This window comes from Ambystoma mexicanum, chromosome 8 (assembly GCF_040938575.1).
Source record: "Ambystoma mexicanum isolate Mex_15411 chromosome 8, UKY_AmexF1_1, whole genome shotgun sequence".
NCBI lineage: Eukaryota > Metazoa > Chordata > Amphibia > Caudata > Ambystomatidae > Ambystoma > Ambystoma mexicanum.
In genome coordinates this window covers 440,357,406-440,377,154 of record NC_090929.1, presented here as the reverse complement: position 1 = coordinate 440,377,154, position 19,749 = coordinate 440,357,406, and the positions used below count along the sequence as shown (strand labels likewise).

At 46.9% G+C, this 19,749-nt stretch overlaps 1 protein-coding gene across 5 annotated transcripts in view; it reads left to right on the top strand.

The window, feature by feature from the left end:
• The window catches only part of NMNAT1 (nicotinamide nucleotide adenylyltransferase 1), a 383,145-nt gene that overhangs the window by 360,324 nt on the left and 3,072 nt on the right, over positions 1–19,749 (top strand). For all 5 annotated transcript variants that reach the window (XM_069610001.1, XM_069609999.1, XM_069610000.1 and 2 more), the window contains exon 4: positions 2,011–2,147. In XM_069610001.1, the coding sequence (XP_069466102.1) occupies positions 2,011–2,147 (137 nt within the window). The remainder of the gene's footprint in view (positions 1–2,010; positions 2,148–19,749) is intronic.

Below are 19,749 nucleotides of genomic sequence, written 5' to 3'. Positions count from 1 at the left end.
CTTTTTTGCGAAATTAAGTTTCATGGCCACTAGGTTCGTATGGAATGGGGGGTGTAGCCAGAATTAAATGGGGAAAACATGAGTGAACCTTATAATAAGGATGGCATGGCGGCGCCAGACTTCGAGTTGTACTACTTGGTAGTGCAGGCTCAAAACGCTGGACACTGGTATGACCCCCTCTGACACTTCGCCTCACACTTGTATAGAAAGATACGCTGCATCCCCCGTTGACCTCCGCACTATTATATTTGATACACATCACAGAGACCCATGCCGATTTGACCCGGTGAGTGTCGCCGTTCACGCTTGGTCCTTACTTTATAAGAAATTACAGATAGAGACACCCTATGACTCGGAAGCCCCTCTGTGGAATTTCCCAGTATCTCCCCCAGGTATTTCCCAGGTATTTCGATGAAAGTCTCCAGAAAACATGGGACCCAAGCAGGGAGATTAAAATGCGTGATATGTTTCCCAACGGGAAATATGTGACCCTCATAGACTTCCAGAACATGGTTGGGGGAGGGCAACACAAGCTTCTTCAATACCACCGCATGAGAGCATCCTTCCACACTAAATGGCCACTGTTCCCTGATGAGCCTCCTCCACATCCATGCCTGCGTGCTATGGAATCTGGGGGCGATGCCTGGGATCTCTACCTTATACTCAATGGTACAGACATACTCTCCATCGCTCAATAATATCAGGTCGACCTGGGAGGCAGACATGGGGTGCATCAATTGCAGATAAGACATGGACTACATATTGTCATTTGACCAAGGACGTGTCACTCAATGCAGGTCTACGCCTGATCCAATTTAAAATGCTAAATGGGTTAAATTACACACCGGCCAGGATGTCCAAATTCACGCTGGACAGTAATGGAGAATGCCCCAAGTGCGGAGAGGTACAGGCAGGCTCATTTAACATGGGCTTGCCCAGAGGTGGTGGGTTTCTGGAGAAGAGTTGCAGAGGCCCTAGAGGCTATAACACAAATCCCTGCATCCCTTACCCCACAAAAATATCTGTTTGGTGATATTGGTAAAACGTCAGGAACCACCAGAAGGCTGTTCAATGTATCTTATATTGTGGCAAAAAAATGCATACTTCAAAAATGGAAAAGCCCCACTGCACCACAACTGGAATGCTTTCTTAAAGAATTATCACTTGTTAATGAAAGTGAGGAACAATATGTTTTGACATTGCCAATGACGAGCTGCCCTAAGGACATATGGGCCTTCTTCAGGATGTACCTTTGTGACATAACAGAGGATGAAGATTCTATTCCTTCTACACCCGAAAATGTTACTATATATGTACGATTACTGTATTTCATTACTGAACTGTGTTGAATGGAGTGTGTCATGTGTGGCTATTATGACCATCAATAAATAAAGTTTAGAAAAAAAAAATGTTCAGGGGAGAACAAAACAAAGGTTATTTTGGAAAAATAATCTTCGGTCTTTTCTCCCTCGAACATTTGAATCACGGGCTTTCAACCTTGATCCACACCTGCATACACAGAGCTGTGCTAGCATTCCTAAATTAAACAAAATGTCACCAGATTCCATTTTTCTGATGTTCAGATAGTGTTTGATCAACTAATTTCACTCCATTGACTCGCTGAGGCTCTGGATGACAACGTCCAAATTACAAATTGACTCTTTGCAAATGTTACATTAACTGCAAGTGCACCATCCCTCATCACCAAACAAACCACTCATTAGTAGTAAGTGAACTGTCTCTCTTGCAACACCATACAGAAAACGCATCTTCATGTGCAACATAAAAAAGCTATTCCCTATTTTTAAAGTCTGATGGGTTGGCTTTAGCAACACTGAAATTCCTGGTGTAATCAAGGTGAGCAACCTGTTAAACCATAATGGTGGAAAACTAGAACTATTCCAGGTATTAATTTTCGTTTTGGTAAAATATGGCTCACGTGAAGATTGGAGCCACACTGCTTTTGTCATATTGGGTTTTTTTATGATGTATTTATTTTATTTTTTGCAGACACCATTCACAGAAATTAGTAACAGACGAAGATATGAAATCCCAGACAAATGTTAATGTTCCAGTTAAGAAGGGTCGGAAAAGGAAGTTGGACAATGACATTGATGAGCCTGATAAATGCTGTCCAGAGACCAAAGGTGGGAACTGTTTGAGGGATACATGGTTCTAAATGGTACACGAAGAAAAAGGAGGTGCTTGATGTTAAAGGAATAGTGCACTCAAAAATTGTATTGTCCCGAGCGTTGGGCATGTGGTTTTAAGCAAACTGTGATCGATCGTAAAGACATTTCCTATGAACCTTACCTTAGTTTTTCTCACTTTACAAAATAAATGAGTGGGTCGTGGCCATCTTGTGCTAAACTTATCCGTTGCTGCATCGCCCCAAGTTCAACTGCCCTTGCAGCACTAAATCATATCACCCGCACCTGGAGCTGACATCACTATTCCTAGCAATATTCTCCACCTATTTTCATGAGTGCGCAGCGTAGCCAAACGTGCCGAGTCATCACCTACGTCTTAAAGTGAGTTGACGCAGAACTCGGAATATCAACACACAGCCTCTCGCAGCACAGCGCGTCCCAAATTGGAATAGAAAACACTATTTTTAAAGGAAACACCAATACTCTGTACAGTGTGCTTTTATTTCACAGAAAGAGCTCGGAGAACATCGAGTGATTTCAATTTATCACCAATTATTGAAAGTCCTTGGGTTGTGGTATCAAAACGTTATCATGAGGCACACAGTGTTCCTTTCGGGAGAAGATGCGCATTCAACGCACCTTGAATCGCAAGGCTTCGGCATCAGCTTCTTGCTAGACTACCGTAAAAAATGACAGATTGCTCCTTCTGGCTGGTACCGCCATATAGGCCTGGGCGATCGTCCCACATCAGCGTAATCGAAATCCATCCGTTTAGGCATATCTGCCACTGCTGGCTAAAGAAAGCATCAATCTGTATCTGGAAACAATGACATTCGCAGAAAGGAAGAATGTAGCTGTGTACAAAACATAATAAAAATATATTTCAGTAGCCGTTCTTTATTCAAATGTACCCATTCACCCTTTAATTCTGCACCAGGTGAAACATAATAACGAACACAAACCACAAAAAATGGAAACACACAGAAAATATCAGGTAAAGTTGGAGTCTACGATGTCCTTGAGAGGTTAGCTCTGTGGAGTATGTTTAGCTCCCAATGCGATGCGGAAGCTGACGGAAAAATTCTAAATACACATAGATGGCATTATAACGAATATTAGCAACAAACTTGGGGTTGGTGGAACCTGGAGGAACCCAGACGTGGACTCCATGCTCACTGTGCTCAGAGAGGCACAGCTCCACCTCATTGATGAGGCACAAGGCTGAAACGTTTATTGGGGTTGCTGTAGGTACTCTAGTTCAGAAGGGAGTTGCCATAGCATTTCGGTGCTGGACTGCCCATGTGGGCGGGACAATGCCTGATATGCAAACGGATATTTCCCATCTGTAAAAGGTACAGTGAGCTAAAGCTAAAAGCGATGGCTGCGGACTATCAAAGTGGGAAAACACCACAGAACTGGTCATCATGCCATGTTCTCTCTAGAGAGGGGTGCCTGCTACATTTTTTTAAAAATGTAACAGAACTGGCAACATCAAATTTCGACAAGCAAATCGAGTCCCCTTGGGAAATGTTCTGCACCCGGCTCACCCAATAATACAATGTTGATAGCACACACTGATATGCCATGGGATGAAGTGGTTTAGATATCAGTAGCCTGCATACTGATTGTGTTTGCGTGTCGTCACAATGTGTCCCAACCAACAACCCATAACAATGTAAGCAAGCAATACCGGTCAGAAAATGAAACCTTTACTCGTTCATCTATAAACTAGTCTTCAGTCAAACTTACATTATATTTGGTATTTCCATTCTCTTGGCGTAAAGCAGAGTGTCCTCTCAGAACAACAGTTTTCATGGAATTAAAATAATTGTTCCAATGTCAGGTTTAAAATAGTGAACCTGATCATTTTTGCGGGTATTCGACACCTTCCGTCCTTCAATCCATAGCTAATTGTCCCTTTCGTTCAAGGTCGAACAACAATTGAACCTTGTTTTGAGCGTGCATGCCTAGTAACTTTCGTTTTTTTGGGAAGGAAAGCCACAAATCAAGAACATACTGTGCAAGACGCGTCAGTGTGAACTCCCCACAAGCAACATCAAACGAAGTGACCTTCACTCCATGGGAGCGATTAGCCCGGCTGACCAAAGTAGCATTTGAAATATGTTCTAAAAATAAACAAATTGTTTGCTGGCATCCACCAATGCCGCGCTATCGTGAATACTTTTTTAACCATCAATAGTGCTAGTGATTTAGATATTTTTGGACAACAGTTACAGTTAGGGTAAGTAAAACAGATAATTAGGAAACCATTTTTAAATTTGGCCGAATGGCATCTTTCTACTAGTCCCAAAAATCCATCTCTCCATACAAATGCAGCTCTCCCATCCCTAGCGCCGAGACTCAGCCATCCCACACCATCTCCTCCCCATTGGTAGGTCTGCGCGCGCCCTGTTCTCACGGAGGAATGTGCTCTCAGGATAACTTGAGACACTGACAAGTCATAAATCCAAGTGCCCATTCATCGCCACTGAAATTCCTGTGCACTCACAGCCTCCACCCCGCCAGACCTGAGCCCACCAGCTTAGACCCCGCAGTTCCTTTCATGCTGATATCCATCTGACCCTCCCGTGCCCTGATCGTTCAAGGACCCACAAGAGCGGGGCGAAAGTGGGAGGGGGCAAAACGCAGAGTTACACTGTATGGCATGCTACAACAGGCACTTATTTAAAAAAAAAAGTTGACAAAGAGGATAGATTTAAAAAGACAATTTGGACGCTATGGCCACCTATGTCGAACTTTACAGAAACCAAGCAACCACAGACATATGTTATCGTTTGAGATATAAAATTAATTAATCATAAACCGGATTAAATCTACATAATAGGATACTTCTTAATACTTTTAATAGCTTTGAAATTTGAGTTTAATAGCAGTCCATTGTTCATGTACGATGTACATAGATTGGGGAACATATCCCAAAAGTTATAGTGAGCACATTAAGAACACCCCTGCAAATCATTTATACCGGGAAGTCAACTGTTCAACGAGTTCCGCTTTAGGTGGACTAGGCTCATTTGCAATGTTTTGTGGCAATGTATGTGTCCTAGGAACAATATCGGGATTGATTCCATGAGTATGCATGGTCAACACAGTCAAAGTGAGATCTTTCACAAAATCGAATTCCATTCCCTGGTATATTGGCTTGGTCACCCATTTTTTGCCTCGTTTTGCAACGGCCAGGTTGTAACGAAGCATCCCAAAGTTTCCTGCAGTTCTCGATTGTTCTCTCCCTACGTTCTCGTTATGCGCTAATATGGCTAGTAAAGTTGTAGCTTGCATAACGTCTATGCCGATATGCAACCTTTTCAGTCTGTACTTTAGACACATATTGTGGAACACCTCCATATCTCCAGTGTGATAGAATTATGTGAGTTCCTTTAGGTCTCTTGAAAGAGTTTTATCAAACACGATCTTCTCAAGAGCTTTGTGTGGAGGTGAAGATGGAACCAACCACTTCTTGGGTTCCTGCTCCTCCGATAAAGGGCCATGTGCACATCCGTGAAAATGTTGGTTTTCTGCCCATGAGTGAAAGTTGGAACAGTGGTGCATCAGTGTGTGCCATTTTTCAAATAGAATTTCCACAGACCCATCACAAGTTTTGGAGCTCCACCAAAGATGGTTGCCGAAAGACTGCGATCACTGTAAAATATTTTCTGAACTCTTTTTTTGCCAGCAGCTGTAATTCTTTTATTGACTGATTTGGCAACGTGCCATACAACAAATTGATGACGGATGTTTGGAAACTGCTCATTGCCTTGGCTATTGAAACTTGTCTGTCAGTGGCTGTGAGGTCTATTTGCATTCCCCTCGATTGAAGATGTTCGAAGGATTTTATGGAACCATGTTTCTCCATGGCCACAGAGGATTTACATGGGGACACCTGCACGATCTCCGAGCTCACATTTTTTTTTTTTGTTTCCACTTCTTGAAAGTTGTATGTGCAGTACTTTGCTGAAAAACCAGGGGATATCACACTGTCCGTTGCCAGCTAGCCTGAACCGTTTGCCAGAAACTGTGCTTTCAATTGACATTTGTTCAATTCCAGGCTTGACTAATAGCGAGGCTTCCAAATTCGCTTTGATATTTGTAGTACTGTGTTTTAGCAAGGAACTGAACTCCCACAAATTGACAGAAACTTGACATTCCTACTAAAGGTAGAGCTACTGAAAAGTAAAGCTGCTGAACATAGTAGATTTCTGGCTGTCACTTTGCCCAGCATCGGTTGAGCGGACCATGAAAATGTTTCATGGAGGTGGAAACAGCTGGCTTGGATTTTCAGGTTAGTGCCTTGTAATACACAAGACACATGCACCAATGGCTGCCCACATATTTTCCCCCTCAATGTATGGACACATTTCAGCATTAGTATAATGTCTACCAAGCAGCTGTCGAATACAATGTATTTCTGCTCTTTTATTAGCCAATCGTCCTGCATGATTGTGGTATGTGAGTCAACTGTGGTGGACAAATCACCCAAACTAGGCAAACTGTAGTTGAGATCTTTGGCAGGTTCCTCGGTCAGTTGTGTTGAATCCTCAGTCTGTTAGTTCAGCTTGTGTTATTTGAAAACGAATTGGAGAAACCATCAATGTCGAATGTTTATTGGGTGGACATTTTTTTGCGGGTGTAGATTGTGTCAAGTGGTCAGCAAGAAATTTCAAAGCATCTTCAGTATATTCAGTTTCATCTTGTCGAGTTCTGACATTGTAGCAATGGTCCAAGAAAACTTTGCTGGCTTTGCCGGTGTCATTCAATTCAGTTTCAGGCCATTGGAGATAAGCATCTCAAGTCTGCTTATTGACAGGACCACGCTGCGCCTCAAATAGTAGTTGCTCCATGGTGAAATCTGTTTGGCAAGCAGCATCTTTGGTTTCATTTCTTGTTTGTGTCTTTATACTTCTGGGCCTCTAGCAGATGGGTTGTAAAAACATGTTCAATGTATAGCACACATACAGTAGGTAGCAATTCAAATACAAAAACCTGTTATGAAGAAAACACCAGCCCAAAACACTTCTAGAAAGCAGAATTGTTTGTTAGTTACCCTTGTTTTCTTAATTTTTCTGTGAAACCGTGGTCTTCTCTTTAACAACCACACCAGCTAGCTGATGCACTACCTCTGATCCATGTGCCTCCATTACTAATTCCACACCTTGTGTACATTCCTTGAATACAATATTCATTAAAAAAAAAGTCAATCGCATTGGAAATTAAAATCTTTCATTGCACACATCGCTTACACACATACCCTTGCAAACAGTGTACGTCATTTAGTCAAAATATACATTTTAAATTTCAGCCCGATTGATGGCAAGTGTACTTGATAAGAGATCTCCGTGCAAAACATACTGATTGTAATGTTGCCCTCAAAGATTTTGCAATGTATTCTGCATTAGGGAGGAAGTGTAACGTTAGAACTGAAATCAGAAACGTTTGGAACACTGCACATTTATATGAATGTCACTGTCTAATAGTATCCTATGTAGGATTTACTTTTTTTCATTCAAGGGAACTGTAATTACGCATACCTCATACTCTGGACCAGCTGCAAAGGACGATGTAATTGTAGTCAAAGTAGCAGCATCCCCTTGGAACATACTAACTGTTTTTGTACGGATGAAAACTATGAAACGGAACAGGGACAATGGGATGCAGATAATGGTACATATAAAGAGAAACTCATAAATGACACCTAGTGTAAACAACCGACAGGGTACATAAACGATTTCATATTATTTGAAATTCCAAGCATAATACATTCTCGTGATTGAAAAGTGAAATAAAATTACCTGATAGGCGCTTAAAGTTGTTGTTGACTCCTGAAGAGAAATGGATGCAGAATCTTGCTCCTTCATTTTCAGTGCATTGTCATGAAGTGGTAAAAAGAAAATTAAATTTGCAATGGATTTATTTTTAAATGTTTTTATTGGCATTTGTTTCATTACAACCATGCATTTCAGTATTTCGCTTTTCTTTCATGTCGTACATTTATACCAATAATATAACAGTAGCCATTTAATAACAAACAAACACTTTCCCACACAAGTCATATGGTGTTCTGCAGTGTTTGCCGGGCTGGCATCTTAGTGTCCAGGGTTCAGTTGCCTCTCCCCCTTTCCTGATGCCTTTAGTGGCAATCGTCGGTTGGGCGCGGTTAAATAGTTGTTTGAGCGTGGGGCAGTTGTGGCTCACTCTGTATGACTCATTCAAGGGGGTTTATCGTCAGATGGGTGGAACATGTCCCACACCAGTGTTTTCCATGCGACCCATTGGTCGTTGCCGCCCGGCTCCGATTTGTTGACCCCTTCCAACCAAGCCTTGGTTTCAGCCTCCGCCCACCTCTCAAATTCCATGTGCCATCTGCCGTATTGTGGCCCCCCAGCATTTTTCAAGGACATGGCAATGGTTCTTTTGGCTAAGATTCACGCCATATCCATGAATCTGAGCATGTGCTTATGTTTGCTAACTCTGGGATAAGCTCCAAGAAGGCATTCCTTGGGTGACCATTCATACCTTGCTACGCCAGCCGCTCTGCAAGCTTGTTCTATCCATGTCCAAAATCCTCTCACACGCCCGCACCCCCAAAACATGTGTATCAGATCAGCTCCCTCGCCTTCGCACCATGGGCATTGTGAGCTAGCGCTCTTCTTGAATGTGGCTATCCTGTGCGGAGTCATGTATGTGCAATACAGCACATTTAGTCGTATTAGTTTGAAGCAGTGGTTCCGAGATACTGCTTTGGGGTAGCCCAATATCCTCTCCCACTCCTTTTCTGTTATTTCTGTGCCCAAGTATGTCTCCCATTGCTCTTTCAGCGTTGTGCTCTTAGGGTAGGGTTGGGTGTGTCTATTAGCATGCTGTACAGCCTGGAGACTGGTCGCCAGCCATCGCTCAGATTGTACATCAGGGTGAGTAATGGTTCCGCTTGCGGCTCTTCTGGCCAGCCCTCCCACCTGTCTTTGGCCACCTTGCGGATTTGCTGGTACCAGAGAAACTGCCCACTCGGCACCCCCTTCCATTCTTGCGGTGAGTTAAACTCCCTGAAGGCCCCCTCGTCATATAGGTCACCCCACCGCCATGTCTGTGCTGTCTCGGAATGCGTCGGCCACTGTTGGCACTTAAGGGGAGTAAGGGTGTGCAAGTTTCAGCAGGGTTTGCACCCTCTTCCATATTTTCCTCCCTAGTGTTACCATAATTGGGGTGTGTTCTGTGTCGCCGTGTGTTACCCACAGTATTTCTTTCAGCTTAACGGGAGCCACCAGGTGTTGCAGCAAGCCGGACTCTGATGTGGACTCATCTGCCAGCCATTTAACTACGTGACCAAGTTGGGCTACTAGGTAGTATCACTCCAGGTTTGGCAGTTTCACCCCCCCCCTCCCTTGTCGTATGGTAGGTATAGCGTCATCAGTGAGAGCCTGTGTCGGGAGGTGCCCCAAAAGAACTCCCGGATCAGCATTTCCAGCGATCGGAAGAAGGATGCTTTGATGTAGCAGTGCACGTTATTGAAAAAGTACAGGAATCTCTGCAAGATGATCATCTTGGTGATGGCCACCCTGCCTAACGGTGACAGTGTGTTAAGGTGAGAATCACGGGAGAGTTGCGTACCTGAATACCTGGTTGATCTCGACGGGGCAGCCAGACTGATGAGAAGAATTGGTGACACTAGCAACCAGCCTCTCCTCCACCCAGAATGGGTACTGGGTAGAAGATGGACCGATTCCCAACGCCACAAGCTGCTCTCTCCTGGTTTCAATGACGTCGGGACTGTGCGAGCACAGACAGGAGAAGTTGAAGGAGCGAATCCTTGAGGCGGCGAGGCTCCAGAGTTCAAAGTAGTCAGGGGGGAACTCCTGAAGAATGGCACTGGATGCTATGGTGATTGAGAGTCCAAAGAAGAGAGAGCAGTACTCCAGAAGCTGGCACTGGATGTTGTAGAGGTTGAGAGTCCAAAGGAGAGGGAGCCTTACTCCCGAGGTTGACACTGGATGCTGTGGTAATTGAGAGTCCAAAAGAGTGGGAGCCGTACTCCCGAAGCTGGCACTGGATGCTGTGATGATGAGAGTCCAAAGGAGAGGGGGCCGTACTCCCGAAGCTGGCACTGGATGCTGTGGTAATGAGAGTCCAAAGGAAAAGGAGCAAGCACCAAGAAAGGCACTGGAGGTATACCATTAGGTACAGGCTTGGCCAGGGAGGAGAGGAGAGACTAAGGCTGGCAGGGAGCACTGGGCAGGCTAAGGGAGAGGAACCAGGAAAGAGAAGGGAAATCAAGCTGGGACCAGTAGGGAAGGAGAAGTACTGGCTGAGGACCACAACTAACCCAAGGGGAAAACCCAGAAGGCAACAGGAAAGGAGGAGAAGGAAATCCTAAGGCAGAAGTAAAGGGCAAGGCAAATGGTGGACAAACAAGGGAGAGCGAGTACACGATCCGGAACAGAACGCGTTGAGACGCGATCTGCTCCCGATCCTCTCTCTCCCTTTATGGGCCGCCGGCGCCCGCAAGGCCTGGAACGCAAGCCTGATTGTAGCCGGGTGCCGGTGGACCCAGAGCGAGGCTTGAGCAGCAAGCTGCTCCAATCCTGGGCAACCGCTCCACAGCGAACGCGCGGGACCGTGACCCCGGTCTCCCGCGCACGCGCCGAGGAGCTGCAGCCCAGGTCCCCGGAGCTCTCCCCCTGGCGCCTCCCCAAGCGCAAAAGCGCGAATAGAGGCACCAGGAAGGAAGAGCGCGAGCAGCGAACCCCGGTCTCCCGATAAGCGTGACACAGTGGTAACTTGGACCAAAATTTCATGGACTTCTTCAGGCCCTGCACCACCTTTGCCGTGTTGTGTTTTTTGCATCTGTTCTGGGTGTGCTTTATGGTGACCCCCAAGTATCTGAACAAGTCCACCTTCCAGTTGAGTCCCACCACTGGCAGCGCACTGGCGTCCCTCCCTCTTAGCCTCGCTATTGGAAATATACAGGATTTGGATCTATTGAAGCTGATTCCTGACACCTTGGCGTAGTTGTCTAGTATATCTAGGATTACTGGGACGTTTAGATGCGGGTCCCTTACGTACAGCAGCACGTCATCCGCATAGAGTGACAGTAGGTGCTCCGCTCCCCCAACTCGGAAGCCAGCGTCCAGGTACTGGTTCCTGAGGTACACTGCTATTGGCTCGAGACCCAAAAGGTATAGCATTGGGGACAGTGGGCAGCCCTGTCTGGTCCCCCTCTTTATGTCCCAGATCGCCGACACCAACCTCCCAGTTTTAACCCTGGCCTTGGGGTTCGTGTATAGGATCCAAACCCAGCGAATAAAAACTTCCCCAAATCCAAACTCCCTTAGTACCGCCAGCAGCCACTCCCAGTAGATTGTGTGGAACCCTTTTATGGCATCTAGGAAGAGTATGGCATACTCCTGATAAGATCCCTCTGCCTGCGCAAGGATGTGCTGCAGTCTACGTAGGTTTAACGCAGTGCTGCACCCTGGTATAAAACCAGTCTGGTCGCTGTCTATTAGGCCCCCCATTATCCTATTCAGGCTGGTGGCTAGTACCGTTGTGAGGAAGGACCTTAACGTCGAAATTCAACATTGCCTGTGGGTGACAAGAATCGCATTCTTCTGTTGGTTTCCCAGGCTTGGGTATCGGTACTATTAGTGTCTCTCTCATAGACGCAGGCAGCTCCCCAATAGTAAATGCCTCCCGAAAGACCTCAAGCAGCACCGGCGTGGTAAGTGTCTTGTTTGTTTTATAGAACTCGGGGGGGGGGGGGCATCGCTTCCGGGCGTTTTATTGGAGGCAAGGGACGTTTATTGCTTCGGCAATGTCGTCCCCTGTTATTTCCACGTCTAGGGCTTCTCACTGTGCCTGTTCTATTTTGGGGAGACCTATTTCGTGTAACGTGTTCAATATGTCTGATTGCGCCACTTGATGATCATGGTTATAGAGATGGGAGTAAAAATCCCGAAATGTGTTGTTTATTTCCTGTTGTGTCTTGTGCACTGCACCTGTTGCGTCTTTGACCTCCGTGATTTGGTGTCGTGGGTGCTCCATTCTGCACAGCCAGGATAGTAGGCTGCTTGGCCCATCTCCCCCAGCATGTGCCCTGGCGGTTTTTCACTGTATAGTCCAACTTGGAGAGCCTCCCCCATGCTTCCTGGCAGTCCCACTGCAGCTGCGTCAGTTCCGTCTCCTGTCATGTGCCTGCGGGTTTGATTCTTTATGCTTTATCTCATCCTCCATTTTTTCTAGATCCACTTAATGTTTTCTGTATGCCCCCCGCTCCTGTGATGGCCTCGCCCCTTACTACTACTTTCATCGCCTCCCAGATTGTACCCCACTGTTCAACGCTGCCTACATTCACCTCTTTGTACTCCTCCAGTTTGTCCCGCAGCCCTTCTACGAAGGCCTGATCTGTCAGGGCGTCTGACGCTATTCGCCACAGCGGTATGGGTGGCCGGGGACCTTTTGCCTTCCACGTTATCAGCAGTGTCGAGTGGTCTGTGATGGACCTGCCTAAATATTGTGCTGAGTCTATTTGTGGCTGATGATGCTTGTTCACAAATAGTTAATTCTGAGGTGTGTGGTGAGGAGAAGTACGAGTAGCACCTGTCCGTTGGGTGAGGCTCTCGCCACACATCGACCAGATCAAGGGCCTCCACCAGTGTGTTTAGTGCACCTGACGCTGCATTATTTCTAGTTGCTGTTGGTTTAGATCTGTCCAGCCCCCAATCCCTGACACAGTTGAGGTCTCCAACCCAGATACAGAAGCTATCTTGATGGTGAACTAGTTTGACCCCCAGTGCATCTAAGTGTTTCGGGATCCCGTAGTTGGGGGGGAAATATGAGTTTATTATGCAGACTTCAACCTGTTCAATCCACCCCCTTACTATTAGGTAACAACCCTCTGGGTCTGCCTCCCAGCTTAGTAGTTTGAATGGAACCGTTGGGCCTATCCAAAAGAGTACCCCACCCCCGAGTATATTTGAAATAAGGAGCCCCGTAGCACTGTCCATCCCAATGGTCTATCACTGACCCCATAGTTTGTTGCGTCAAGTGGGTCTCCTGTAGCAGCGCAATTGCCACCCTCTTCCTGTTAAGAAAGGACTTTACTTGGTTCCTGCGCATGTATGTGCCCAGGCCTTGTTCCATGTTAGAATTTTAATTTTGCTGGCCATACCTATACATAAATCCCCCCCCTCCCAGCCGTTCCACCTTTGTAGTCCCAACCCCAATACCAGCGTGCCCCTTTGTTTCCCGCCCCAGGCAGACACCTCCCCCCTCCATTTGCGCACAGCAGCACATGTGCACTTCTTGACACGTACATCGTTTTGTTTGGGATTCAAACCGTTAACAACTCCAAAACAAACCATAACTGAGAAACTGTGCTCAGCGGCCACGCAACAGATGCAGCGCTCGAGCGCCCCCACAACTGCCTGGCCCATCCAGAGCCTGGCGTGCGGGTTGTAGTGCATCAACAACTGGCCAACGCCTAACACTCAGTGGGGTGTGTCTGTGTGCTCTGAGTGAGGCTCCTGCCTTGCTCCTGCCGTGTAGCAGAACAGATTGCCCCATTGTGTCGGGTCGTTCACCCACAAACCTACTGAAAATGTGACCTTCCCTCTCTTCCATCTCCTCCCGGGCCGTTCATTCCTCATGCCTCTGTTTCTTTTCCATCATCCAGGCTGTTGTGTTCTAGCCACATTATAGCTGCCGTCGGTGTGTCTAAAAAAACTGCTCATCCCTTGTAAAGTGTTTTAAGTGTAGACGGGTACATCAGCATGTACTTGATATTTAGCTTCCTGAGTTTGAATTTTATTGGCACAAAGCAGTTCCTGGCCCTTTGCACTGCAGGCGTGTAGTCTGGGTATATTGCTATATTAGCGTTGTCCGAGCGGATCGCACCACCCTCTCTGGAGAATTTCAGAATGGCCTCTGTCATGGAAGTTCAAGATTTTTGCTATCATAGGACGGGGGTGTGAGTCCGGCGGTGGTCTTTTTTGCAGGGACCTATGTGCTCTCTCTACTACAAACCCCTGTGACAACGCAACTGCTCCAATTTCTTGTAGTAGCAAGTTTTCAACGAAGTTTGTGGGGTCGGATCCTTCCATTCCTTCCGGTACTCCCATTAGGCGCACGTTGTTGCGTCTGGCGCACCCCTCTGCATCTTCAGCTCTGGCCTCCAGTGGCGCATTCTTTGTTTCTAGTTCCGTCAGCAGCTTTTCCAGATTTCTGGTGGTTTCTGCCATTGATTTTAGTTCAGTTTCAGTGGTCGCGACCCTCTCCGTGAGATTGTGGACATCCTGCTGCATCAGTTTCATGTCAGTCTTGACCCCTTTGATTTTTGTGTCTATAAAGGTTCTTAAGGTTGCTATGGCTTCTAGTACTTGGGCATCTTTGGTGGTGGCTTCCTCATCTGCCTGTGTGTTTTGCATATCAGGGGCGCCCTGCGGGAGCCCTTTGTGTTTGGCGGCGTTGAAGCAGTCCATAATTGGTGAGTCTTTCTTGTTTTTGGTCAAGGGCATGCTTCCGCTGGCGACTAGCGCTTCTGTGCTTGCAGTTTGTGTGGTGTGAGCACCACTGATTACGTCAATGCCCCTCCCGCGTGGAGGTCTCTCAGCTATACAGTGCCTTGCCGTTGTGCTTCTAGTTTGTGCAGTTGCAGAGCTGCGTTAGGACTCAAGCCTGTTGCGTTGGGCTTCAGCGTGGTAACTGCTCGTTGTGTAGGTCTCCCTGTGTGTCCTTCCTGTGTCGGGGGGGTATCGCTGGTGTCCCACCCAATCCAGGTAGTAGTCCCAGGGTATGCAGTAGGGTGAGCCTTTGTCGCTGTCGTCTGTTTCTGGATTTGCCTCAATCAGCTCAGCTCTTGGCCACCTTTCAGGAACTCCCCACGGTTCGTTGTTACCCCCCAGCCGCAACGGTGTTGTCAGTTTATGACTGTTGTGGCCCGTTTCGGCTTTTCCAGGCTCAGGTGAGGCACACTGCAGGGGGCCTTTTCGGTGCAGCCTCGCTACATCTCAGCACTTACAGCGTCTATAGTTGCAGTTTGTGTGGTGTGTACACCACTAAATGTGTCAGTGCGCCCCTCGTGGGAGTGCCCTGCGGGTTATCCCGTGCCTTGCCTTTGGGTTCCTGCTTTTGTGGTTCTGGGGCTGTATTTGGGATCGAGTCTGTTGCGCTGAGCTTCAGCGCGGTGTTTATGCACCGTATGGAGCGTCCTCTGTGTCCCATCTATATTGGGGGGCACGTTGGTATTACATTGGGTCCAGGTGGTGACCCATTAGTTCCTCATGCACCCGCGTTCGGGATATGCCGTGGGGTAGGTGTTACGCTCACCTGGTATCCACGCGGACGCCACCAAGCCGTAGGGACTCTGGTATCCTTCTCTGCGGCTCCCAAGTGTGACCAGCGGGAGAGTTCTGCCTGGAATACAGGTGGGCAATGTTCAAGACTGGGCGACTGGGGTAAGCACCCCCCCCACCACCCCGTATGCCCACCGTGTCTCTCCTCACCCTGTTGTTAGTTCAGGTGTGCTCTCCGTCCTGCCTTTTTGGCAGGGGCACGTTGTCCTTTGTGGGCGAATGCAATCTAGTTACTTCACTGATGCCGGCCTGCTTTGAGTCTTTCAGGTAGGTCTTATTGCTGTTGTATATTGTTGTTATTCTTGCATGCCTTTCTTGGTTTAGTAAATGTCTCTTTCTCTTCCTTAGGTGCGCGGAAGTCCAGTTGGATGCATTGGCTGAATTGGGTCTCGCCGGTAAATGATGGCGTATAAAGAGCACTATGAATGCAGTAAGTAGGCGCTATGCGCATCGCTATGATGCCTTGCCTTTGCTAACCTGTTCTCTTTACTTTCCCATAGATCACGGTGCTCACCGGTATGCTGGTTGAGGGGCGACTTGCGAGGTAAGCTTTAGATGCAGATTACAGGTAAGCTGCTGCTGGTAATGATGTCCTTTTGTCTCCTTACAGATGCTGTTCTTCCGAGGTTCGCGGGTACAGCTGAGCACGATGAGCGTCACGTTGCAAGATTGCTAAGTCGGGTGTGGTTTAAATAGCTTCATGAAAGTAGTCCAGGTAAAGTAGTTCCTTGGCTACCACAACCAAAACACTATACCGCATAGCTTGGTTCCAAGGAGCCAAGCTATGTGGATGCCTCCATGTTGGTTGGCACTTGAAATAAAGTAGTTCCCTAAACACAAGTCTTTATCAAGTATGAGCCTGGCGCCAAAGGCGCCAGGACCGGTCCCAAGAGGGCCTAGGCAAAGGATGCCTAAATTTGTTGGAGACCCGAGCCAAGACCCCTCCTGGCCCATGGGCTTGCCAGGGGGGTTTCTGGATGTTTCTGCTTTTGGGATTGCCTCCCCCAGTTAAGTCCCTTTCAGGAGCTCCCTGCTATTCGTTGTTGCCCCCCAGCTGCTGCAGTGTTACCGGTTTACAGCTGTTGTGGGCTGGTACCGTGGTTGCAGGCTCTGGTCGTTCGCGTTGCTGGGTTCCTTCCTGTGCCGCCACATTGCTTTTTGTCACTGCTCCTCTGGGTGTTTCTGCTCATGTTTCACTCGGCTAGGGCCCTTCCGTGGGTCCCCACTGGGTTGGTTGTGTGTTTTTGGCCCGGGGGCCCTCCTCCTTACTTGTTTGTGTCCGCTGCGTTCCTTGGGGAGGTGTCGCCCCGTGGTCTGCTCCCCGGTTCTCTCGCAACAGGCGCTGTGTCGTGCAGCTGACTTACGGACCCTTCAATGGTGTGGATCCGTCCAGCATCCATTGGCTTGAGGTAGCACGGCTTGTGGGTGCCTTCCAGGCAGTTCAACCCTGTCCTGTTGCTGAGTGCTTCGGTTCGCTCCCTGGCTGTGTTGGAGTTCTTGTTGGTTCTCTTCACTCATCGCTCGCGTGTCTCTGGGTTTACCCTTGTCCCGCTTGCCTTGTCTCCCCTGCGTGTTTGGTTGTTCGTTCGCGCTTCTTCAGCCAGGCTCCCAGTTCTTCTGTACCCTCAGCCGCGATGTGTCCCAGCTGGATCTGCCTCAGTTTTCGCCCGCTCCAGCCTATGCAGCCCATGTGGCAGCTCAGCTGTCGTGGTGTAAGGCGTGATGCCTTGGGTGTCGGACTCCCTGATTCGTTTCTTCAGGCTGCAGTGCTTCTTGTTGCAGTGCTTCTTGATGCACCCAGCGTCCTCACCTCCTTCTCCCGGGTCGCCTTCACCTGTCATTCTCGGCGTGCAGCGCCTGTCATCTTGGATCCGGACGGGCCTCTCTTCGTTACTGTCTGTGTTAGCCTCCTTCTGATTTCTGGCCGCGTTTCGCCCGAATGTTGGGGAAACGTTTGCTGTGTTGATAGATGTGTTCATGGGTGCAGGAGTATTCGTTTTTTGGTGGGTTTCAAAGGATCATTAAGGATCTCGGCAGGAGCTCTGTAAAAACGCAGCCTCACGCCATGAGCTCAGGCCACGCCCCCTAAATTTGCAATAGATATGTGGGAAAATCCAACTGTCGAGAATATAAACTTCTGCAAGTGTGTAGGGCTCGCCATTGGTATACTGGACGTGTCAGTGGTTTCGTCACTTGCGAGGGTCTGTGCTTCCATCAGTATGCTTTCCTAAAAAAATGGACATGTCAAGCAACCGATTACGAAAACATTATGCTTCTTGTGAAGGGCACTATGGCATTGTTTTCCATGGTCATAATTACTTCATTTGAGGCTCCATAAACCAGGGACAGATGTATAGTAAAATGTGGTATAGTTAAAATGTAATTCAAACTGTTACACATGCAAACTTTAGTAAGACACATTTACACCGAAAGCACTAATCCGTTCATGGAGTTACCTGTTCAGTACCCCGCCACCTACAGCTAATTCATCATCTGGGACTCACCTGTGGCAGTGTGTGCATCAATAGAGTTGGAATTGTATTTGGAAGCAATTTAAGACACATTCTGGGTCTATGCTTTTTTGTGTACTTCGATTGGTCGTACATATCGTCTGTAAAGTGCAGGCTGCAGATGTGGAATCGACTGGCCCTCAAGTCTCCCAAGACAGCCAGGGCTCTAATTTCAATCTCGTCCACCGCAATACCACAATATCGAACCCATCTTCTTATGGAATCAATATCCTTCGGGAATGTATGCAGGATTGTGCCCTGACTTTTGACATGGTTCCTAGAACGGCAACCCAAAACATACAAGCAGGCATTCTTGAAAAATCTATAAGATCTGTATAAAAAGGTATAAATAATGACAGAAAAATGGTACTGAATGCATGATATTGATGGAATTATATCAGTTTTCTATGGAATGTTTGTTTTGGTCAAAGAAGCAAAACCTGTGTAGCGTAGTCTAATATTGACTGAGGTAACTATCATACAGAATTGATCGATGCCACGCAAATCGTAACGTGTTACTCGTCCATTGAATGTACTTTCATGCATCAAAAGGAAACCTGCTTATAGACATGGTCCGAGGAAGATGCGATTCTATTACAATTGACACTGATGAAATTTGCTATATATCGAGATCAGAACATTTGAAACATTAGACAATGGTAAAGTAATTGCGATGAATGACCATTACACTACTGGATGCATTAGGTCGAAATGGATAGAAAGGTTGAGATCAGAAAGAGATGAATATAGTGAAGTTAATAGGTGACCTGCCCTTACCTTGACTAACAAATAATTAGATTCAGCAAGCAGGGGAGTTAGCAGCAGGAGAACAGGTAGTATGATCAAGAGTTGACTTCCAGTGCTACGGATAAATATCAAGTTTATAAAGGATTAGAAAAGAGGATGTGCATGTGAATGTGACATGTTTCTGGTGGGGTCTGCTTCAGGGTAGCCTGGAGACACTGGGTCTGGGGAGGCCATGTGTACAATGGCTCCTGTGCGGAAGATACCTTTTGAAGTGTACATGGTGTTTGGCACCTTGGCCGTTTATAACGGAACGGGATGGATTGCTGCAGAGGAGGTGAGCGTAAAAGGGCACCACCCATTGTTGCATGTCACTCATAGACAAGTGAGCGTGTCCTCTATTCACTGAAAAACTGAAACTACTATACATAAAAGATCATTTATATTTTATTTTGATGATGGCACAAATGTACTACAAATTGTGTACTTCGAGTTGCAGCCCAGTGTAGAAAAATCCCCTATACTGTCCGCTGTCACTGGGGAATTTGGCGGGAATGGCTCCTACATCACAGGCAGGTATTACTCGTTGAACGCGGTATCCAAGCCTCCCATGAAGCCACCATGTAAAGGAACGATAGGCCACCAGCCTTTACCAGCTGTGGAAGAGAAACATACATACTGTATTTAAATGAACCTGATAAGTGTACAAACCTTACTTGAAAATGCATCCTGTATCCTATGGCATAGTTGCCCGTACACATGTTACTTCATGGATCAATCAACTTTGGCTTTAAAGTGTAGACACATTACAAAAGTGAACCCCCATGCAATCCATAATGTTTGTGACACAGAGAAATATTGTTTCTTAGTTGAAATTGAAAGACACATAAGATGACCACTGATTTCCCCAGAGCGCGAGAGATGTATTGAATTTGCCAGACTGCATTCATTTTGCCAGTGATAGATCAAAGTTACAACAATATA